Source organism: Triticum aestivum, chromosome 6A, assembly GCF_018294505.1.
Source record: "Triticum aestivum cultivar Chinese Spring chromosome 6A, IWGSC CS RefSeq v2.1, whole genome shotgun sequence".
In the NCBI taxonomy this organism is placed as follows: Eukaryota; Viridiplantae; Streptophyta; class Magnoliopsida; order Poales; family Poaceae; genus Triticum; species Triticum aestivum.
In genome coordinates, this window is record NC_057809.1 from 609,841,520 (window position 1) to 609,864,048 (window position 22,529).

The window sequence follows — 22,529 nt, forward strand, 5'->3', positions numbered from 1 at the left end:
ATACGTGTTTTTCTTAAATGGTGGTGCTGTCAGTTGGTGCAGTTCCAAGCAGAGCGTCGTGGCGGGATCTACGTGTGAAGCAGAGTACATAGCTGCTTCGGAAGCAGCAAATGAAGGAGTCTAGATGAAGGAGTTAATATCTGATCTAGGTGTCATACCTAGTGCATCGGTCCAATGAAAATCTTTTGTGACAATACTGGTGCAATTGCCTTGGCAAAGGAATTCAGATTTCACAAGAGAACCAAGCACATCAAGAGACGCTTCAATTCCATCCGCGATCAAGTCAAGGAGGGAGACATAGAGATTTGCAAGATACATACGGATCTGAATGTTGCAGACCCATTGACTAAGCCTCTCTCACGAGCAAAACATGATCAGCACCAAGACTCCATGGGTGTTAGAATCATTACAATGTAATCTAGATTATTGACTCTAGTGCAAGTGGGAGACTGAAGGAAATATGCCCTAGAGGCAATAATAAAGTTGTTATTTATATTTCCTTATATCATGATAAATGTTTATTATTCATGCTAGAATTGTATTAACTGGAAACTTAGTACATGTGTGAATACATAGATAAACAGAATGTCACTAGTATGCCTCTACTTGACTAGCTCGTTGAATCAATGATGGTTATGTTTCCTAACCATTGACATGAGTTGTCATTTGATTAACGGGATCACGTCATAAGATAATGATGTGATTGACTTGACTCATCCGTTAGCTTAGCACGATGATCGTTTAGTTTGTTGCTATTGCTTTCTCCATAACTATACATGTTCCTATGACTATGAGATCATGCAACTCCCGAATACCGGAGGAACACTTTGTGTGCTACCAAATGTCACAACGTAAGTGGGTGATTATAAAGGTGCTCTACAGGTGTCTCCGATGGTGTTTGTTGAGTTGGCATAGATCGAGATTAGGATTTGTCACTCCGATTGTCGGAGAGGTATCTCTGGGCCCTCTCGGTAATGCACATCAATATAAGCCTTGCAAGCAATGTGATTAATGAGTTAGTTGTGGGATGATGCATTACGGAACGAGTAAAGAGACTTGCCGGTAACGATATTGAACTAGGTATTGAGATACCGACGATCGAATCTCGGGCAAGTAACATATCGATGACAAAGGGAACAACGTATATCGTTATGCGGTTTGACCGATAAAGATCTTCATAGAATATGTGGGAGCCAATATGAACATCCAGGTTCCGCTATTGGTTATTGACCGGAGACGTGTCTCGGTCATGTCTACATAGTTTTTGAACCCATAGGGTCCGCACGCTTAACATTCAACGATGATCAGTATTACGAGTTTATATGTTTTGATGTATCGAAGGTAGTTTTGAGTCCCAGATATGATCACGGACATGACGAGGAGTCTCGAAATGATCGAGACATAAAGATTGATATATTGGATGACTATATTCGGACACGGATGAGTTCCGGTGGTTACCGGATAATTATCGGAGTGCCGGGGGGTTATCGGAACCCCCGGAGGAACTAATGGGCCAACATGGGCCTTGTGTGTGAGAGAGAGGAGGGACCATAGGGCTGCCCCCCTGGGAGTCCGAGTTGGACAAGGAGGGGGGCGGCGTCCCCTCTTTCCCTCCCTCTCTCCCTCCCCTTCCTTCCCCCTCCCTCCTCCTAGTTGGACTAGGAAAGGGGGAGTCCTACTCCTACTAGGAGGAGGACTCCTCCCCCTCCTTGGCGCGCCCCAAGGATGGCCGGCCTCCCCCTTGCTCCTTTATATACGAGGGCAGGGGGCACCCTAGAACACACAAGTTGATTGTTTCCAGCTGTGTGCAGTGCCCCCCCCCCTCCACCATAATCCACCTCGGTCATATTGTAGCGGTCCTTAGGAGAAGCCATGTTCCGGTAGCATCATCATCACCTTCATCACGCCATCGTGCTGACAAAGCTATCTCTCTCGTCACTCTGCTAGATCGTGAGTTTGTGGGACGTCACCGAGCCGAACGTGTGCAGATCACGGAGGTGTCGTACTTTTGGTACTAGGATCGGTCGATCATGAATACATATGACTACATCAATCGCGTTGTCATAACGCTTACGCTTACGGTCTACGAGGGTACGTAGACAACACTCTCCCCTCTCGTTGATGTGCATCACCATGATCTTGTGTGTGCGTAGGAATTTTTTTTAAATTACTGCGCTCCCCAACAAGATGATCTTTAATAACCCACAAGTGTAGAGGATCGCAACAGTTTTCGAGGGTAGAGTATTCAACCCAAATTTATTGATTCGACACAAGGGGAGCCAAAGAATATTATCAAGTATTAGTAGTTGAGTTGTCAATTCAACCACACCTGGAAACTTAATATCTGCAACAAAGTATTTAGTAGCAAAGTAATATGATAGTAGTGGTAACAGTAGCAAAAGGTAACGGTGGCAAAAGTAATGTTTTTGGTATTTTGTAATGATGATAGCAATAGCAACGGAAAAGTAAATAAGCGAAGAACAGTATATGAAAAGCTCGTAGGCAATGGATCGATGATGGAGAATGCCGGATGCGGTTCATCATGTAACAATCATAACATAGGGTGACATAGAACTAGCTCCAATTCATCAATGTAATGTAGGCATGTATTCCGAATATAGTCATACGTGCTTATGGAAAAGAACTTGCATGACATCTTTTGTCCTACCCTCCCGTGGCAGCGGGGTCCTAATGGAAACTAAGGGATATTAAGGCCGCCTTTTAATAGAGTACCGGACCAAAGCATTAACACATAGTGAATACATGAACTCCTCAAACTACGGTCATCACCGGTAAGTATCCCGATTATTGTCACTTCGGGATTAACGGATCATAACACATAATAGGTGACTATAGACTGGCAAGATAGGATCAAGAACTCTCATATATTGATGAAAACATAATAGGTTCAGATCTGAAATCATGGCACTCGGGCCCTAGTGACAAGCATTAAGCATAGCAAAGTCATAGCAACATCAATCTCAGAACATAGTGGATACTAGGGATCAAACCCTAACAAAACTAACTCGATTACATGATAGATCTCATCCAACCCATCACCGTCCAGCAAGCCTACGATGGAATTACTCAGGCACGGCGGTGAGCATCATGAAATTGGTGATGGAGGATGGTTGATGATGACGATGGCAACAGATTCCCCTCTTCGGAGCCCCGAACGGACTCCAGATCAGCCCTCCCGAGAGGTTTTAGGGCTTGGCGGCGGCTCTGTATCAGAAAACGTGATGATTTCTTCTCTCTGATTTTTTCTCTCCGAAACCAAATATATAGAGTTGGAGTTGAGGTCGGAGGAGCTCCAGGGGGCCCACGAGGTAGGGGGTGCGCCCCCCACCCTTGTGGACAGGTGGTGGGCCCCCTGGTCTTCATCTTTTGCAAGGATTTTTTATTATTTCCGAATAGATGTTCCGTGAAGTTTCGGGTCATTCCGAGAACTTTTGTTTCTGCACATAAATAACACCATGGCAATTCTGCTGAAAACAGCGTCAGTCCGGGTTAGTTCCATTCAAATCATGCAAGTTAGAGTCCAAAACAAGGGCAAAAGTGTTTGGAAAAGTAGATACGACGGAGACGTATCAACTCCCCCAAGCTTAAACATTTGCTTGTCCTCAAGCAATTCAGTTGATAAACTGAAAGTGATAAAGAAAAACTTTTACAAACTCTGTTTGCTTTTCTTGTTGTAAATATGTAAAGCCAGCATTCAAGTTTTCAGCAAAGATTATGACTAACCACATTCACAATAACTCTTAGGTCTCATGTTACTCATATCAATGGCATAATCAACTAGCGAGCAATAATAATAAATCTCGGATGACAACACTTTCTCAAAACAATCATAATATGATATAACAAGATGGTATCTCACTAGCCCTTTCTGAGACCGCAAAACATAAATGCAGAGCACCTTTAAAGATCAAGGACTGACTAGACATTGTAATTCATGGTAAAAGAGATCCAGCCAAGTCATACTCAATGTAAACTAACAGTAATGAATGCAAATGACAATGGTGCTCTCCAAGTGGTGCTTTTTAATAAGAGGGTGATGACTCAACATGAAAGTAAATAGATAGGCCCTTTGTAGAGGGAAGCAGGGATTTATAGAGGTGTCAGAGCTCGGTTTTGAAATAGAGATGAATAATATTTTGAGCGGTATACTTTCATTGTCAACATAACAACCAAGAGATGGCGATATCTTCCATGCTACACACATTATAGGCGGTTCCCAAACAGAATGGTAAAGTTTATACTCCCCCTCCACCAACAAGCATCAATCCATGGCTTGCTCGAAACAACGAGTGCCTCCAACTAGCAACAGTCCCAGGGGGAGTTTTGTTTTGCAATTATTTTGATTTAGTTTGCATAAAGCATGGGACTGGGCATCTCGGTAACCAGCCACTTTCTCGTGAGTGAGGAGCGGAGTCCACTCCTCTTGAGAATAACCCGCCTAACATGGAAGATACGAACAACCCTAGTTGATACATGAGCTATTCGAGCATACAAAACAAGATAATTATTTGAAGGTTTAGAGTTTGGCACATACAAATTTACTTGGAACGACGGGTAGATACCGCATATAGGAAGGCATAGTGGACTCATATGGAATAACTTTGGGGTTTAAGGGATTGGATGCACAAGCAGTATTCCCGCTTAGTACAAGTGGAGGCTAGCAAAAGACTGGGAAGCGACCAGGTAGAGAGCGACAACAGTCATGAACATGCATTAAAATTAATCAACACTGAATGCAAGCATGAGTAGGATATGATCCACCATGAACATAAATATCGTGAAGGTTATGTTGATTTTGTTTCAACTACATGCGTGAACATGTGCCAAGTCAAGTCACTTAAATCATTCAGAGGAGGATACCACCCTATCATACCACATCACAACCATTTTAATAGCATGTTGGCACGCAAGGTAAACCATTATAAGCTCCTAGCTAATCAAGCATGGCACAAGAAACTATGATCTCTAGTTGTTATTGCAAACATGTTTATTCATAATAGGCTGAATCAGGAACGATGAACTAATCATATTTACAAAAACAAAAGAGGTCGAGTTCATACCAGCTTTTCTCATCTCAGCCAGTCCATCATATATCGTCATAATTGCCTTTCACTTGCACGACCGAATGATGTGAATAATAATAATAGTGCATGTGCATTGGACTAAGCTGGAATCTGCAAGCATTCAATAAACAGGAGAAGACAAGGCAATATGGGCTCTTTTGTCAGATCAAAAATAATGCATATAACAGCCACTTCAACAATTTAATTATGGTCTTCTTCTATCGACCCCCAAAGAAAAGAAAAGAAATAAAACTATTTACATGGGAAGGCTCCCAACAAGCAAAAGAAGAACAAGAAATCTTTTTGGGTTTTATTTTTAATTACTATTACAAGCATGGAAAGTAAACTAATAAAAAGGCTACAACTAATTTTTTTGGTTTTTCTTAAGGTTTATTAAACACACAAGAAGAAAGCATGAAAAGGAAAATAAACTAGCATGGATGATACAATGAAAAAGTATGAGCACCGACATCTAGCAATGAGTGTGTGAACATGAATGTAATGTCGGTGAGAAATACGTACTCCCCCAAGCTTAGGCTTTTGGCCTAAGTTGGTCTATGGCCACGGCTAGCCTGGCTGATATCCATAGTAACAGTTGGGGTCGTACTGAGATGCAGAGGACTTTGATTGCCACTGATTGGCAATCATCTTCGGATCCCACAGGTAGTTAGACTATCGTGGAGGATCAAGTTGTGGTTCGGACTCTGGCTCTGTGGCTGATGTAGGGTTCTGGTAAGCGTGAATGTCCTCCGGCGAGACGAGGTACTTGCCTGAAGATAAATCAAATAAGGAAGGAGCAGGCAAGGTGATAGTCTCAGGATGACGTTTATCAAAGAACAATTTGTATTTCAGCTCCCCTTCCCTATTCTTTATAATAAAATCATGTGCTACCATACTCTTATAATCTAAATAAATAGTAGGCAACATTTTTTCTTCTTTTTCATAGTGCCTAATAGGTATATTATAATGTGCAGCAAGGCGTGAAGCATAAATACCACCAAAGATGGGTCCGTTTGTACGGTTCAGACTTAACCGTTTTAGCAATAATACCGCCCATACTAACGGAGTCATCACGGAATAAGCCATGGAACAAACTAAAAATATCAGGAACACTGAGGTTTCCACAGTTTCCGCGACCAATTAAGCAACGACTAGCAAATATTGCAAAGTAGCGTAAAACAGGAAAATGTATGCTAGTGATTCTTGCATCGGAAGCTTTCTTAGTTTCCCCTATAGTAATAGCATCAATAAAACCGTCCACATCCTTACGATGTGGTTCCTCTAAACTACCCTTGAAAGGTATTTTTCAAACCCTGCAAAATTCATATAGTGGCATCTTCTTAACAACATCATATAAATGAAACTCTATCGAGGGAGGTGATTCCTTAGGAAAATAGTAGAAGTTTTGCCCAAAAGTATTGGTGAGTAAGAGATATTGTTTGCGTCGGTCGCGGAGGAAGTTGGTGAGGCCTGCATTTTTAGCCAATTCATAAAAATCCTCATAAATCTCGGTTGCTCTCAAGAAATCATCGGAGGGCCATTCACACGGCCGAACCTCCGCGGTCGAGGCAAATTATATTTGGGCTTCTGTGCCTCTTCATTTTGCTTTTCCCTTGAGCTTCGGCTCGATGAGCCCCTCAAAAATCTCTTCATCATTTTCTGAAAAATTCCGAAATTTTTAGTAACTTCAAAATAAAAGTGAACCAAACTCAATAATATTGATAGCAACTACTCCTACAAGTGCCTAGAGCCTATATCACGCATCAAAACTACTTTTGACCATATAAATTTTACATGCAAGCTCAAGAACAGGGTCACCTAAGCAGCAAAAATATGCAACGAATAAAGCACTAGAACAAAAACTAATTGGACCAATGGAGGAGTCACATACCAAGGAACAATCCCCCAAGCAGTTTTGTGAGAGGTGCTTTGAGCAAGGAGATTGAAAATGGCAGTGAAATGAGCTAGAACTCATGCTTGAGCTGGATATTCGTGTTTGTGGGAGGAAGAAGAAGTGTGTGGGTGCAGGAATAAGTGGAGGAGGTCCACCGTGGGCCCATGAGGCAGGGGGCGCCCAGGGGGTAGGGCGCGCCCTCCACCCTCGTGGCCAGGTGGTTGATCCCCCTGCTGTGTTCTCGGTTCCAGATATTCTCAAATATTCCAGAAAAAATCATATTTAAATTTCAGGGTATTTGGAGAACTTTTATTTCCGGGGTATTTTTATATTGCACGGATAATTCAGATAACAGCCAGAGATTGTTATTTTTGCTTTATTTAATATAAATAACAGAAAGTAAAAGGAAGGTACAGAGAGTTGTGCTTTCTAGTTTCATCCATCTCATGCTCATCAAAAGGAATCCACTAACAAGGTTGATCAAGTCTTGTCAACGAGCTCATTCTGAATAACATGGAACCGGAGAAATTTCGAATAACACTATGTTACCTCAACGGAGATATGCACATCCCCAATAATAAGAATATCATATTTCTTCTTGACAGTAGGAAGAGGAAATTCAAAGCCTCCAAATATAATCGGTGGAATTTTTCCAATAGAGTTGATACTATGAACTTGAGGTTGTTTCCTCAGGAAGTGTACCGTATGGTCATTACCATTAACATGAAAAGTGACATTGCCTTTAGTGAAATCAATAACAGCCCCTGCAGTGTTCAAAAAAGGTCTTCCAAGAATAATAGACATACTATCGTCCTCGGGAATATCAAGAATAACAAAGTCCATTAAAATAGTAACGTTTGCAACTACAACAGGCACATCCTCACAAATACCAACAGGTATAGCAGTTAATTTATCAGCCATTTGCAAAGATATTTCAGTAGGTGTCAACTTATTCAAATCAAGTCTACGATATAAAGAGAGAGGCATAACACTAACACCGGCTCCAAGATCACATAAAGCAGTTTTAACATAATTTCTTTTAATGGAGCATGGTATAGTAGGTACTCCTGGATCTCCAAGTTTCTTGGGTATTCCATCCTTAAAAGTATAATTAGCAAGCATGGTGGAAATTTCAGCTTCCGGTATCTTTCTTTTATTTGTAACAATTTCTTTCATGTACTTAGCATAAGGATTCATTTTAAGCATATCAGTTATTCGCATACGCAAAAAGATAGGTCTAATCATTTCAGCAAAGCGCTCAAAATCCTCATCATCCTTTTTCTTTGATGGTTTGGGAGGAAAAGGCATGGGTTTCTGAACCCATGGTTCTCTTTCCTTACCGTGTTTCCTAGCAACAAAGTCTTCCTTATCATAACGTTGATTCTTCGATTGTGGGTTATCAAGATCAACAGCAGGTTCAATTTCTACATCATTATCATTACTAGGTTGAGCATCATAATGAACATTATCATTAACATTATCACTAGTTTCAGGTTCATTACCAGATTGTGTTTCAGCATCAGAAATAGAAATATCATTTGGATCCTCAGGTGTTTCAGTAATAGGTTCACTAGAAGCATGCAAAGTCCTATCATTTTTCTGTTTCTTCCTTTTAGAAGGACTAGGTGCATCTATATTATTTCTCTGAGAATCTTGCTCAATTCTCTTAGGGTGGCCTTCAGGATACAGAGGTTCCTGAGTCATTCTACCAGTTCTAGTAGCCACTCTAACAGCATAATCATTTTTCTTACTATTCATTTCATTGAGCACATCATTTTGAGCTTTAAGTACTTGTTCTACTTGAGTGGTAACCATAGAAGCATGTTTACTAATAAGTTTAAGTTCATCTTTGACATTAGCCATATAATCACCCAAGTGTTCAAGCATATTTGAATTGTATTTCAATTGTCTACCAAAATAAGCATTGAAGTCTTCTTGCTTAACCATAAATTTATCAAACTCATCTAAGCATGGGCTAGCAAATTTAGTAAACGGGATTTCAGCTTTATCATATCTATAGAGAGAATTTGCCCTTACTACATGTGTCGGGTTATCAAGACCATGAGTTTCTTCAATAGATGGAGGATTAAGATCATATGTTTCTTCAATAGGCGGTAGATTAAGATCATGTATTTCTTCAATACGAGGTAAATTCTTAACATCTTCAGCTTTAATACCCTTTTCTTTCATGGATTTCTTTGCCTCTTGCTTATCTTCACGACTGAGAAATAGAATACCCCTCTTCTTCGGAGTTGGTTTAGGAATAGGCTCAGGAGTTGGTTCAGGAAGTGTCAAATTATTTTCATTCGTCAACATATTATTCAATAGAATTTCAGCTTCATCCTGCGTTCTTTCCCTGAAAACAGAACCAGCACAACTATCCAGGTAATCTTTGAAGGCATCGGTTAGTCCATTATAAAAGATATCAAGTATTTTATTTTTCTTAAGAGGATGATCAGGCAAAGCATTAAGTAATTGGAGAAGCCTCCCCCAAGCTTGTGGGAGACTCTCTTCTTCAATTTGCACAAAATTATATATATCCCTTAAAGCAGCTTGTTTCTTATGAGCAGGGAAATATTTAGCAGAGAAGTAATAAATCATATCCTGGGGACTACGCACACAACCAGGATCAAGAGAATTAAACCATATCTTAGCATCACCCTTTAATGAGAACGGAAATATTTTAAGGATATAAAAGTAGCGAGTTCTCTCATCATTAGTGAACGGGGTGGCTATATCATTTAATTTAGTAAGATGTGCCACAACAGTTTCAGATTCATAGCCATGAAAAGGATCAGATTCAACCAAAGTAATTATATCAGGATCAACAGAGAATTCATAATCCTTATCAGTAACAAAGATAGGTGAAGTAGCAAAAGCAGGGTTAGGTTTCATTCTAGCATTAAGAGATTGTTGCTTCCATTTAGCTAATAACCTCTTGAGTTCGTATCTATCTTTGCAAGCTAAAATAGCTGAAGCAGCTTCTTTTTCAAAAACATAACCCTTGGGAATAACAGGTGATTCATTATTAAGGGAAGAGTCTTCATCATCACTTTCATCAATATTATCAGATTCAATATTTTCATTCTCTCTAACCCTAGCAAGTTGTTCATCAAGAAATTCACCAAGTGGCACAGTAGCATCAAGCATAGAAGTAGTTTCATCATAAGTATCATGCATAGAAGAAGTGGCATCATCAATAATATGCGACATATTAGAACGGATAGCAGAAGCGGGTTTAGGTGTCGCAAGCTTACTCAAAACAGAAGGTGAATCAAGTGCAGAGCTAGAAGGCAGTTCCTTACCTCCCCTCGTAGTTGAGGGATAAATCTTGGTTTTTGGATCTCTCAAGTTCTTAATAATGATAAACAGATATAAATCCCAAGTGACTCAAAGAATAGAGTTATGCTCCCCGGCAACGGCACCAGAAAATAGTCTTGATAACCCACAAATATAGGGGATCGCAACAGTTTTCGAGGGTAGAGTATTCAACCCAAATTTATTGATTCAACACAAGGGGAGCCAAAGAATATTCTCAAGTATTAGCAGCTGAGTTGTCAATTCAACCACACCTGGAAACTTAATATCTGCAACAAAGTATTTAGTACCAAAGTAATATGATAGTAGTGGTAACGGTAGCAAAAGGTAACAGTGGCAAAAGTAATGTTTTTGGTATTTTTTAATGATGATAGCAATAGCAACGGAAAAGTAAATAAGCGAAGAATAGTATATGGAAAGCTCGTAGGCAATGAATCGGTGATGGAGAATTATGCCGGATGCGGTTCATCATGTAACAATCATAACATAGGGTGACATAGAACTAGCTCCAATTCATCAATGTAACGTAGGCATGTATTTCGAATATAGTCATACGTGCTTATGGAAAAGAACTTGCATGACATCTTTTGTCCTACCCTCCCGTGGCAGCGGGGTCCTAATGGAAACTAAGGGATATTAAGGCCTCCTTTTAATAGAGTACCAGACCAAAGCATTAACACATAGTGAATACATGAACTCCTCAAACTACGGTCATCACCGGTAAGTATCCCGATTATTGTCACTTCAGGGTTAACGGATCATAACACATAATAGGTGACTATAGACTTGCAAGATAGGATCAAGAACTCTCATATATTGATGAAAACATAATAGGTTCAGATCTGAAATCATGGCACTCGGGCCCTAGTGACAAGCATTAAGCATAGCAAAGTCATAGCAACATCAATCTCAGAACATAGTGGATACTAGGGATCAAACCCTAACAAAACTAACTCGATTACATGATAAATCTCATCCCATCACCGTCCAGCAAGCCTACGATGGAATTACTCATGCATGGCGGTTAGCATCATGAAATTGGTGATGGAGGATGGTTGATGATGATGATGGCGATGGATTCCCCTCTCCGGAGCCCCGAACGGACTCCAGATCAGCCCTCCCGAAAGGTTTTAGGGCTTGGCGGTGGCTCTATATCGTAAAATGTGATGATTTCTTCTCTTTGATTTTTTTCTCTCCGAAACCAAATATATAGAGTTGGAGTTGAGGTCGGAGGAGCTCCAGGGGGCCCACGAGGTAGGCCCCCCCCCACCCTCGTGGACAGGTGGTGGCCCCCTGGTCTTCATCTTTTGCAAGGATTTTTTATTATTTCCAAATATATGTTCCATGAAGTTTCAGGTCATTCCGAGAACTTTTGTTTCTGCACATAAATAACACCATGGCAATTCTGCTGAAAACAGCGTCAGTCCGGGTTAGTTCCATTCAAATCATGCAAGTTAGAGTCCAAAACAAGGGCAAAAGTGTTTGGAAAAGTATATACGACGGAGACGTATCAATCTTAGCGGGAGGAAAGTACTTGGAAATAAAGGCATCTTTACACTTATTCCATGAATCAACACTATTTTTAGGCAAATATGAAAACCAAGTTTTAGCACGATCCCTAAGCGAGAACGGAAATAACTTGAAATTAACAATATCATTATCCATATCTTTTTTCTTTTGCATATCACACAAATCAACAAAATTATTAAGATGTGATGCGGTATCTTCATTGGGAAGGCCGGAAAATTGATCTTTCATAACAAGATTCAGCAAAGCGGTATTAATTTCACAAGATTCTGCATTAGCATCAGGAGCAATCGAAGTACTAATAAAATCATTGTTGTTGGTATTGGAAAAGTCAAATAATTTGGTATTATCTTGAGCCATCATGACAAAGCAAGGAATCCAACACACGAGCACACAAAAAGCAAACGAAGAAGACGAACGGAAGAGGGGCGAAGAAAAGGCGAATCTTTTCAAAAATCGTTTTAGAAGTGGGGGAGAGGAAAACGAGAGGCGAATGGCAAATAATATAATGCGAGGGGTGAGAGTTTATGATGGGTACTTGGTATGTCTTGGATTGGTGTAGATCTCCCCGGCAACGGCGCCAAAAATCCTTCTTGCTACCTCTTGAGCTTGCGTTGGTTTTTCCCTTGAAGAGGAAAGGGTGATGCAGCAAAGTAGCGTAAGTATTCCCCTCAGTTTTGAGAACCAAGGTATCAATCCAGTAGGAGACAACGCGACAAGCCACCGAACACCTGCACAAACAAACACCAACTTGCAACCAACGCGACAGGGTTGTCAATCCCTTCACGGTTATTCGCAAAGTGAGATCTGATAGAGATGGATAATCGGTAAATAATATTTTTGGTATTTTTGGTTTATGGAATGGAAAGTAAAAGATTGCAAAAGAAAGTAAATAGGAAACTAGAATTGTAGATCAGAAACTTATATGATGGAAAATAGACCCGGGGGCCATAGGTTTCACTAGAGGCTTCTCTCAAGAAAGGAATTATTACGGTGGGTGAACAAATTATTGCCGAGCAATTGATAGAAAAGCGCAAAGTTATGACGATATCTAAGGCAATGATCGTGAACATAGGCATCACGTCTGTGTCAAGTAGATCGAAACGATTCTGCATCTACTGCTATTACTCCACACATCGACCGACTCCTGCCTGCATCTAGAGTATTAAGTTCATAAGAACAAAGTAACACATTAAGTGAGATGACATGATGTAGCGGAATTAACTCAAGCAATATGATGAAAACCCCATCTTACTATCCTTGATGGCAACAATACAATATGTGTCGATTCCCCTTCTGTCACTAGGATCGAGCACAGTAAGATTAAACCCAAAGCTAAGCACTTCTCCCATTGCAATAAAAACCAATCTAGTTGGCCAAACCAAATCGATAGTTCGAAGAGACTTGCAAAGATATCAAATCGTGCATAAAAGAATTCAGAGGAGATTCAAATAATATTCATAGATAAGCTGATCATAAATCCACAATTCATCAGATCTCGGCAAACACAACGCAAAAGAGTATTACATCGAATAGATCTCCAAGAATATCGAGGAGAACATGGTATTGAGAATCAAAGAAAGAGAGAGAGAAGAAGCCATCTAGCTACTAGCTATGGACCCGTAGGTCTGAGGTAAACTACTCACACTTCATCGGAGATGCAATGGTGTTGATGTAGAAACCCTCCGTGATCGAACCCCCCTCCGGCAGGATGCCGGAAAAGGCCCCTAGATGGGATCTCATGGGTACAGAAGGTTGCGGCGGTGGAAAAGTGGTTTCGTGGCTCCCCTGGAAGTTTTCAGGGTATAAGAGTATATATAGGAGGAAGATCTAGGTCAGGAGGCCACCGAGGGGCCCACAAGGTTGGGGGGCGCGCCCTCCACCCTTGTGGCCGCCTCGTGGCTCTTCTGACTTGCACTCCAAGTCTCCTGGGTGTCTTCTGGTCCAAGAAAGATCATCACGAAAGTTTTATTCCGTTTGGACTCTGTTTGGTATTCCTCTCCGAGAAAATTCCTTATTTGACACTGTCTTAAAATCTGGTTCCTTATTTAACACTGAAAAAGTTTGTCTTCTCTATTTGGCACTAGTCCTAAATTTTATTCCCTATACGACACTTCCGTCCATTTTGAGCCTAGATGACACCTGAAAAGATGATTTTGCCCCTCATGCGGTATATGTGTGCGCGCGTGTGTGTGTTGTTGCGTGTGTGGGTGCACGCGCACATGTGTGCATGTGTGCTGCTGCGTGTGTATTTGCTACTGCGTGTGTACGTGCGCGTGCGCGTGTATGTGTGTGTGTGTGCTGTTGTGTGCCTATGTGCTGCCTGCGTGTGTGCTGCTGCGTGTGTGTGTATGTGTGTGCTGCGTGCGTGTGTGTGCGCGTGCATGTGTGTTGCTGCGTGTGTGTGTGTGTGCGTGTGTCTGTGTGAACACGCGCGTGCGTGTTGTTGCGTGTGTGTGCGCGTGCGCGTGTGTTGGTGCATGTGTATGTGTTGATGCGTGTGTGCTCCTGCCCTCGCACTGATGCTGCGTGTGTGCGCTATTGCCCCCACATAAATACCACATGAGGGGCAAAATAGTCTTTTCAGGTGTCATTTAGGCTCAAAATGGACGGAAATGTCATATAGGGAATAAAATTTAGAACTTGTGTCAAATAGGGAAGAAAAACTTTTCCAGTGTCAAATAAGGAGGCAGATTTTAAGATAGTGTCAAATAAGGAATTTTCTCTTCCTTTTTTGTGAAACTCTAAAACAAGGAAAAAACTGAAACTGGCACTGGGCTCTAGGTTAATAGGTTAGTCCGAAAAATCATATAAAATAGTATATTAATGCATGTAAAACATTCAAAACAGATAATATAATAGCATGGAACAATCAAAAAATTTAAATACGTTGGAGACGTATCAAGGCTACCCCTGCGATGTCCGTCGTCGCAAAGCTGCCAGATCTGGGTCATGCCCTCCCCCAGCAGCCGCCACCACCACAAATGCGCCCCACCGCGTCCGCCCAACATCACGACGTAGCACCACGCGCGCCGCACTTCCGTGCTCGACGCTCGCCGACGCCACTCCGCCGAGCGTCGTACACCACCTTCGGCCCCGCATCACCAGGTGAGCCTGCCCGCAAGCCACAACCAAAAGAAATGCCCCACCACCACCTTCCCTGGTGCCCTCCCGGGCTTCGCGGGTGGCTCTTTGATGGCGGCGTTCCAAGAGAAGAGAAGGGAGGAGGGCCTAATGGCGACGTCGGCTAGAGTTCCCCCGTGTCGCCAAGGATAGGCGATGCGGGGGGGGGGGGCAAAGGGAGACTTAAAAGTAGTCATGCCTCTACAAATTTTGTAATCTGTAAAATATTGTAAAGAAGCTCATTTAGAGGGAGGTGTGTTGTCTTGGTCCACCACGGTACAAGGCTCCCTCTCACCTTCGTAGTCCGCCATCAAGCACGAACTTTGTTTCCCATCAAGCGTGTACTTTCTGTCTATCTTAAGAGTAGGCTTGGTATTTCAAATACTCTTGACCTATATAAATCTCATATAGTAGCCATTCACTTCCACTCGAATACAACTCAAGCAAAAAATTATTTCAAGGCAGGTTTGGAGTTGAAGGTCATGTTTAGACACACAGTAATACTTGTACCGACAATAATTGTCACATTGTCTTTCTTTTTCTTAAAAAAAGGTCCCTTCACTTGTTGTCTTTGTTAACATAGGAGTAAGTTGTACGACCAAATCTCTATTGTTTCTTCAACCTGTAACAACAAGCGATGTGTAGATAAATCACCCGATCTGCGAACAAATCTTCATTGCTTCTCCAACTCGTAACGCAGTGTGTAGATACGACGCCCGATCCGCTCCACATACATCAAATCTCTGCTATTTCTCCAATTTATCGCAACAACGTCTACATACATCACCGGATCCGCTTCAGATACCGTCAACTCTCTACTGCTTTTTCAAATTGTAACGCCAGCGGGTAGATACAGCACACAGATCTGGAATCACACGGTGGGCGGGGCAGAGGAGCGAGTGGGGGTTTTGGTGGATAAAAACAGGGGAAAGTGGTGCTAGGGTTTTACTACAAGGGTAGAAGCAATCGGGAAGCAGCGAGAACAAAAACCACCCACACACACACAGACCCGAAAACCAAATCATCTGAGTTCACAGGGTTTTACCCGTTCCTCTCCTCCGCCATCCCCCGTCCGGCCCCGGCGAGCGCTCGGGCGGCGAGGCCCTCCTCCGCCCTCCACCCCCTCCCCCCTCCCCCTGCCCGGAGGCCAGATCGGATCAGCGTGTCCCCCCTCCGCCCCGCGACGGGCTCCTGCCCCGACCCACCGGCCCCGTCGTACCAGACGCGGCTCTGAATCTCCGTCCCCTGCCGGCTGCCGCCGCGCGCTTCATCGCGCGCTCCGCCGCTCCCGCCCCCCTCCGTCCCGCCGGCAGTCTTTGCCCATTGGGCTCCAAAGGTACGGGCTTTGCTTGTTCGATTTCGTCCTACGATTGGATAAACCCCACCGACCTGCTCAATTTCCGGAGATCCGCCCCTGGCTGCTCGGTGAGCGCTCTGTTCTCCATTTCAGGCCAAGAAATGGTGTTCCGGAAGAAGTCCGAGGGAGGATCCGTCGTCCGGCGACCTCGCAAGCCACGGGACACGACTCTGGCTCCGGTACACAGCTTTTCTTTTGTGACAGGCTCTTATACATATTTGATTCTGCATTAAACTTTCTTGGAAATGCATTTTCGGTCTGTATTGATGCCCAATTGTAATCATTCCAGGTGAAGCGCTCCGCGAGGTTAAAGAAAAAGCAGATGTATGCTCTTGATCTGCTCGCCACAGTTGCAGAATCCTTGTCCTCAGATGAGGATGATTATTCCACCGAAAGCGACCAAGATGGAGCGGAAGCAAGTCATAATTCATACAGAATAGCTGTTAAATCAGAACAATTTGATGAAGCCCCGCAGCTCAATAGCACAGCATTGGAGAATGATTGCTCCAGAGGATATACAGTGGGCTGTGATGGTATCTGTGCCTCTCTTGGACAAACTAGCATACGCAAGACAGAGGACTTATCGACCCAGAATGTTGCTGATACAGTAGAGGGGTCACTGATAGAAAAGGCAGATGCAGACAACTTATTGACCCAAAACATTGCTGATGCAGCAGCAGAGCCACTGATAGAAAAGAAGCCAGATGTGTTTGCTGAGGGCTCATTGGTTAGTTGTACAAAACCATCTCTGTTGGATTGTGGTCTTGGCACAATTCCAGAGTATGGAACTATTGGAGTATGCCATCCTTGTTTCCCGACATCAGCAGACGTTAAACAAGTGCATCAAGCCACACCTGCAATAATCAGAAGTCTGGTAGATGGCAATGCCGCAGCTCTGCATGGTTTGGTTGACACCATGGATCTGGATGTCAAACCTTCTGTGCTTAATTCTGAGAGTAGCTCAGGAGTGCACTTGGGTGGCCATGACAATGGCCATAAGGCTTCTCCACTCTATCCGGTTCAAGTGCAGCATGCTGCAGATATAGATAATGATGAAAAATCCACCAGGTGTGTGCTTCCAAGCACCTCAGGAAGCAAGGGTGGTTATTTGTCATATAAAGGTGACTGTAGAACAAGGAGATTGTTGTCCACCAGGATGAGGAAGGCAGCTCGTAATAAGATGTGTGGAGAGCTGCCCAATAAAGGTATTTGGAGTTGATCTTTATGTCCTCCATAGCTCCGTAGTTTCCATAAAAAGAATGATATTTCTTTTGCTATTCTATATCATTTACCATGATATGGGAAAAAATGATATAAAGTAGCAAGAGAAAGATTCGTTTCTTATGGAAACTGTGGAGCTGTGGAGGAAATGAAAATCAACCACTTACAGGTTCAGCTAAAAAAAACTATATATCATTTCCGCTAGTTATAGCTGGAATTGTGCTGACTAGTGTTATTTTATTTAAAGGTAGCAAGTTCTGTGGAAAGAAGATATCCGCTACACGTCGAAGGGCGCAGATGCAACGAATGCTCAAGACAAAAAAAGTAGTTGAATGCTACTCTGCACAGCCATCTGATGAAGGGGTCCTAACTGAAAGTATGTACTCCCTCCGATCCAAAATAAGTGTTGTGGTTTTGGTTTGAACCAAAACCACAACACTTATTTTGGATCGGAGGGAGTAGTATACTTGTATTGCCATTTTGCCTGGTATTTAAAGGGCACAAATTGCTTACTATTATTCAATTGTAACATTTTACACAGTCGGTACAGATTAGCATTTGATGCACAGTATTGGATAGCCTCACTTCTTGTTTTGGTATACTTCCTAAAGTAAAATGCTGGTTGCCATTTCCAGCCAGTGGGACATCATGCTCCAGGGGAGGTCAGGATCCAACTTGTGCTTCTGAGTCCAGTCAAAGAAAGCCATGTGCTTCTGAGGGCTGTAATGGTAATCCTGGATATTCTGTAGTATTTACATACATGGAACCATTACGTGATTCTTTGACACGATGACTTACTATTGTTTTCGTTTATTTCCAGTCAAGTTCATCATCAAGTCTTTCAACATTCCTGAGCTATCAATTGAGGTCCCTGAAAATTCAACAGTTGGTTCATTGAAGGTAAAACACTATATGTGCATCAAATTGTATAAAATAATTATTGACTTATTAGCAACCATACATTCAATGTGTCTAGCAGGATATTCTCTTTATTCTTTGCTGTCAGTAATCTATTATCAGTAACATTATCTCCAATAGTTGTTTGTGGAAAACCAGTGAGCAGATCTGGCATTCCCTGTTCCACGTTGGTGTTGCATTACAGAATTAAGAATACATTACCGCTGATATCTAGCTGACTGGTTTTTAAAATTCCAGCAATCTAAAATATTGTTGTATACTAAAAGGATGATGCATTTTAGCAATAATTTTGATCTATACAACATGGAAAAATTTAGTGGCATTTTTCTGTCTTGATGTATTACCATAATTGCTTTGCACTTAAAATATCTGTTGCTGTTACCTTCTTATGGATAACATGCTTTCAATTTTGTCTTCAGAGAATTGTAATGGATGCTGTTACTAGTAAAATTGAAGGCAGCCTCAGTGTCAGTGTGCTACTTCAAGGGAAGATCATTCAAGATGACAATAAGACGCTTCATCAGGCTGGGATTTGCCACGGGGCAAAACCAGATAGCATAGGCTTCACACTGGAATGTGAAGCTAAGCAAGATTCTCGTCCTTCAGGACTAGCACCTGAAGAGATGGACTCCGCTGGTCCATCTGTTGTGAATCCGTTGTCGAAGTAAGTTACCCATAAAGGATAAAGCCACCTCTTCTCGCACTATTATACTGGAGATTTCCATTAGGTTTACTGATCAGAAAGAAGAAAAACATTACCAAGATGCTTTGCAGATGTTTCGAAATATCATTTTGCTTGATCTCTGATGTTTATGCTCATCTAAGGATTTCCTATACGCCACCATTTTCCAGGATAAAGTTTGAACAGCCTTTTATAAGCTGCACTCTGGGTGATTATCCCTATGAAGGGGCTGCGCAAGTCAGGTCAGAAATCTGCCAAGCGATCGTCCCCTATGGGACTTCAAACCCAGACGCGCTGGCCATCGTGCCAGTTGTTCCCAGGTCAAGGCAGAGGGACTTCGGGCAAAGGCGTAAGCGCAGGCCCTTCTCCGTTGCTGAGGTGGAGTTGCTGGTGGAAGCTGTGGAGCTGCTTGGTTTCGGCAGGTTTGTGCCCAGGATAGTTCTTCCATCACAGGGTCAGCGCAGATCACACCATTTCGTCTCATGTGACCCATCTTTATCTTTTTCCTTGCAGGTGGAAAAACGTCAAGAACCATGCGTTTCGCGACAATGAGGAGAGGACCTACGTCGACCTCAAGGTAATCCCTTGAAAACGGCTCAGTGGAAAAACCTCAGAGTCGCTAGCCATCACCATCTTTTAATCCTGGCACTGCTCCATTCCACAGCTAATTACCTCGCCGCTTGATGCTCCCCTGTAACTAGCTACTTGTTTGCCATGCGTATCTTTCTGCCAGTGTGAATGAAACACTGGATTTTACTCCTCTGTCAGATCATAGCGTGATAGTATAACACAGAAACCCTGTTGTTCGTTGTTAAAACTCGCTGGAATGTGTTTTTTGGTGGAGCAGGACAAGTGGAAGAACCTGGTGCACACGGCGAGCATCCCCCCGCAGCTCCGGCGGGGGAGGGCGATCCCGCCGCAGGACCTCCTGGACCGCGTGCTGGCGGCGCAGGCCTACTGGACCGTGCACCACGCCAAGCGCGACGAGGAGGAAGGCAGAGACTAGACTGACCGATCCGTCCATCCCCGTGTAAAAAAAGAGAGAGAGAGAAAGAGAAACGAAGCAATTGCGTGTGCCTGGTGTTGCTGGATGAGAGTCAAATGCAATGTCAATGACAGTGTGTGTACCTAGGGTGCCCAGAGACCCCAGAGCGGGTCTGGGCCGCGTCTTGTTCTGTGACTGTTATGTATGGTTTCTATCTAGATTGTCAGTCAGTCAAAACCTGGTGTGGGTTCTGTCTGGGTTTGAGTATCAATCTGTCGGTGTATGTAACTAGAAAATTTATGATGGTATGAAAATGAGGCAAACTCTTTGTCTGTCTGTCTGTCTGTTTGTCCATACACACATGGTGAAGCTAGCCAGCCAGATATGTGATGTCTGTTTCTATCTTGTGTGTGGGTTTAGGGTGTCTTTGAAAGGGGATGCATGTTTCCTTGGTGGGATCTGTTGTGCATTTCCTTTGTTGGGATGGGATGTTTGTTTGCAGTGGTGTGGTAAAGAATATGATGTACTAGCATAGAAATGGCAATGTATGGGCCATGGATGGAGCATTTTGTTTCATGATGATGATCTAGGGTGGTGGATCTCAGGAAATTGGTTGCTTGGTCCATTTTGGAGCATACACGTTTGCACTTGAGGGTTGCTTGCGGTGTTGGTATGATGTAGCATAGAAATGGCAATGGATGGCCATCGATGGAATATCACCATTATGATGATGATGATCTAGAGGAGGGCGTACAGTGAAGCTAGGCCAGCAGATAGAGCTGGTTCAGGAAAGGCCAATTGGGGAAGGCGTCAGCCCTGACGTCTGACGGCGGTTCCGCTTATGTGGATACGGATCAGCACAGCATAGGGGTATATCCAGACCAAGAAATGGTCTCCTCCTTTTTATACATATACATCTAGATGCAGTCCGTTTTGAAATTTCGAAAAGGGCTTATATTTAGAAATGAAGGGAGTATATATTATTATACTACTTGTTATATGGTTAAAAAGAACGTAAGATTTAATCTTTTGTTAATTTTTCTTCACACCACCTCTTCATCCGTCCTCCCACCTTTCGCCAATTTTTCTTGGTTTTCCACCCCTTTCTAGTTTCATCAAACCAATATTTGATAACCCAACAAATCATATCAATGTTTGGTATAGCAATAAATTCATGGTCCATAGATAAATTATTTCCTATGATAAAGCTGGTATCGGTCAGACTTCTTTGGCAACGCAATAACAAATATTGAATAGCAATAAATTCATGGTTCGTAAATAAATTATTTTGTATGATAAAACTTGGTACCGATCAGACATTTTTTATAACCCAATAAATAGCAACAAATTCACTGTTTGTGAGCAAATAAAAATGGTCAATCTTTATCTTTGGTAATCCAATAAAGCATATCATCACGGACTCACGGGCATATATCTATTTATCAGTTTAAGCAATGACATAAAATCTATGCTTTATAAACAAAACATATAATCTTATTTTATGTATATGTTTTGCATCAAGACTTGTCCCATATGGTTATCTTATTGCGTTATAAAATATTTGGCCTCCATGGCAACGCACGGGCATATACCTACTCGAACAAAAAAAGGGAGCTCATGCTCCCTCTGGCACGGTATAGTGCCCCCTCCCCTGGTGTTTGAGTTAAGCTTTTTTTTTGGGAAAAATGACCAGATTTATGAACATCTATAACTATATTGGGCAAATCCGACATCCTAAACGTCTGCGCGCACGTAGTGCCGCAAGTCCCCTCATTTGTCCGCCCCGCCGGTCACACCTTTCAAATTCCAACCTTGTTTTCATGTAAGGACACGCACTGGATCATATAGTTCAGCACTAAATTCAACGAACCAAAATATACCACAATTCATACATAGAGAGACGACCGCTTCCTCATGCTTCCAGGCATTGGGGATGTTCGGCCATTGCGAGAGCGCAACCGAGGGTGGGTACCTTCTCGCAGACGGATCGGGCGCGACCAAGTCCATGTTGAAGGCCTCCTTCTTCATAGCTTCGCAGAAGCGCTGTCGGGCACGCCCCTCCCTCCACAGCGATAGTCTCCGGGTTGGTCGCAATGACTGAGACTCCCGTGGACTCCGCCGAGCTATCCTCCATGGCAGTGGGGGATGGGGGTGGGAATCAACATCTAGGACGATGGACGAGGACGAAGGCACATAGGTGAATCGAGGGTGGAGGAGAGCCATGTCGGGGGCGGTAAAGGGAGGACGAGTATGGGAGCATGGTGGTTGATTGGGTAGACTTGGTCAATTTGGAGGGATTTGGTATGGGTCTGACTTTGTCGTATCTGACATGGAGGATGTGTCTGGGCATTCCCATATCCGCCCCACATATGGGCTGGATATGAGGGGTGCAACATTGCCTGGATGTTGGCTGGGTTTTT

At 42.8% G+C, this 22,529-nt stretch overlaps 1 protein-coding gene across 1 annotated transcript; it reads left to right on the top strand.

Moving 5' to 3' along the window:
• Positions 1–15,970: 15,970 nt before the first annotated feature.
• Positions 15,971–20,445, top strand: LOC123128997 (telomere-binding protein 1). The gene is made up of 10 exons (XM_044549125.1): positions 15,971–16,282; positions 16,397–16,482; positions 16,593–17,508; positions 17,772–17,900; positions 18,160–18,252; positions 18,345–18,424; positions 18,862–19,106; positions 19,295–19,546; positions 19,638–19,701; positions 19,972–20,445. The coding sequence occupies exons 2-10, from the start codon at positions 16,405–16,407 to the stop codon at positions 20,128–20,130; spliced, it is 2,016 nt and encodes a 671-aa protein (XP_044405060.1). The 5' UTR covers positions 15,971–16,282; positions 16,397–16,404; the 3' UTR covers positions 20,131–20,445.
• Positions 20,446–22,529: the final 2,084 nt, after the last annotated feature.

Bases quoted from the DNA above. Each gene is read 5' to 3' on its own strand.
- LOC123128997 (XM_044549125.1), top strand. From the start codon at position 16,405: ATGGTGTTCCGGAAGAAGTCCGAGGGAGGATCCGTCGTCCGGCGACCT. The intron at 17,901-18,159 runs GTATGTACTCCC...TGCCATTTCCAG, and splicing joins TGAAGGGGTCCTAACTGAAA to CCAGTGGGACATCATGCTCC. The intron at 19,702-19,971 runs GTAATCCCTTGA...TTGGTGGAGCAG, and splicing joins GGACCTACGTCGACCTCAAG to GACAAGTGGAAGAACCTGGT.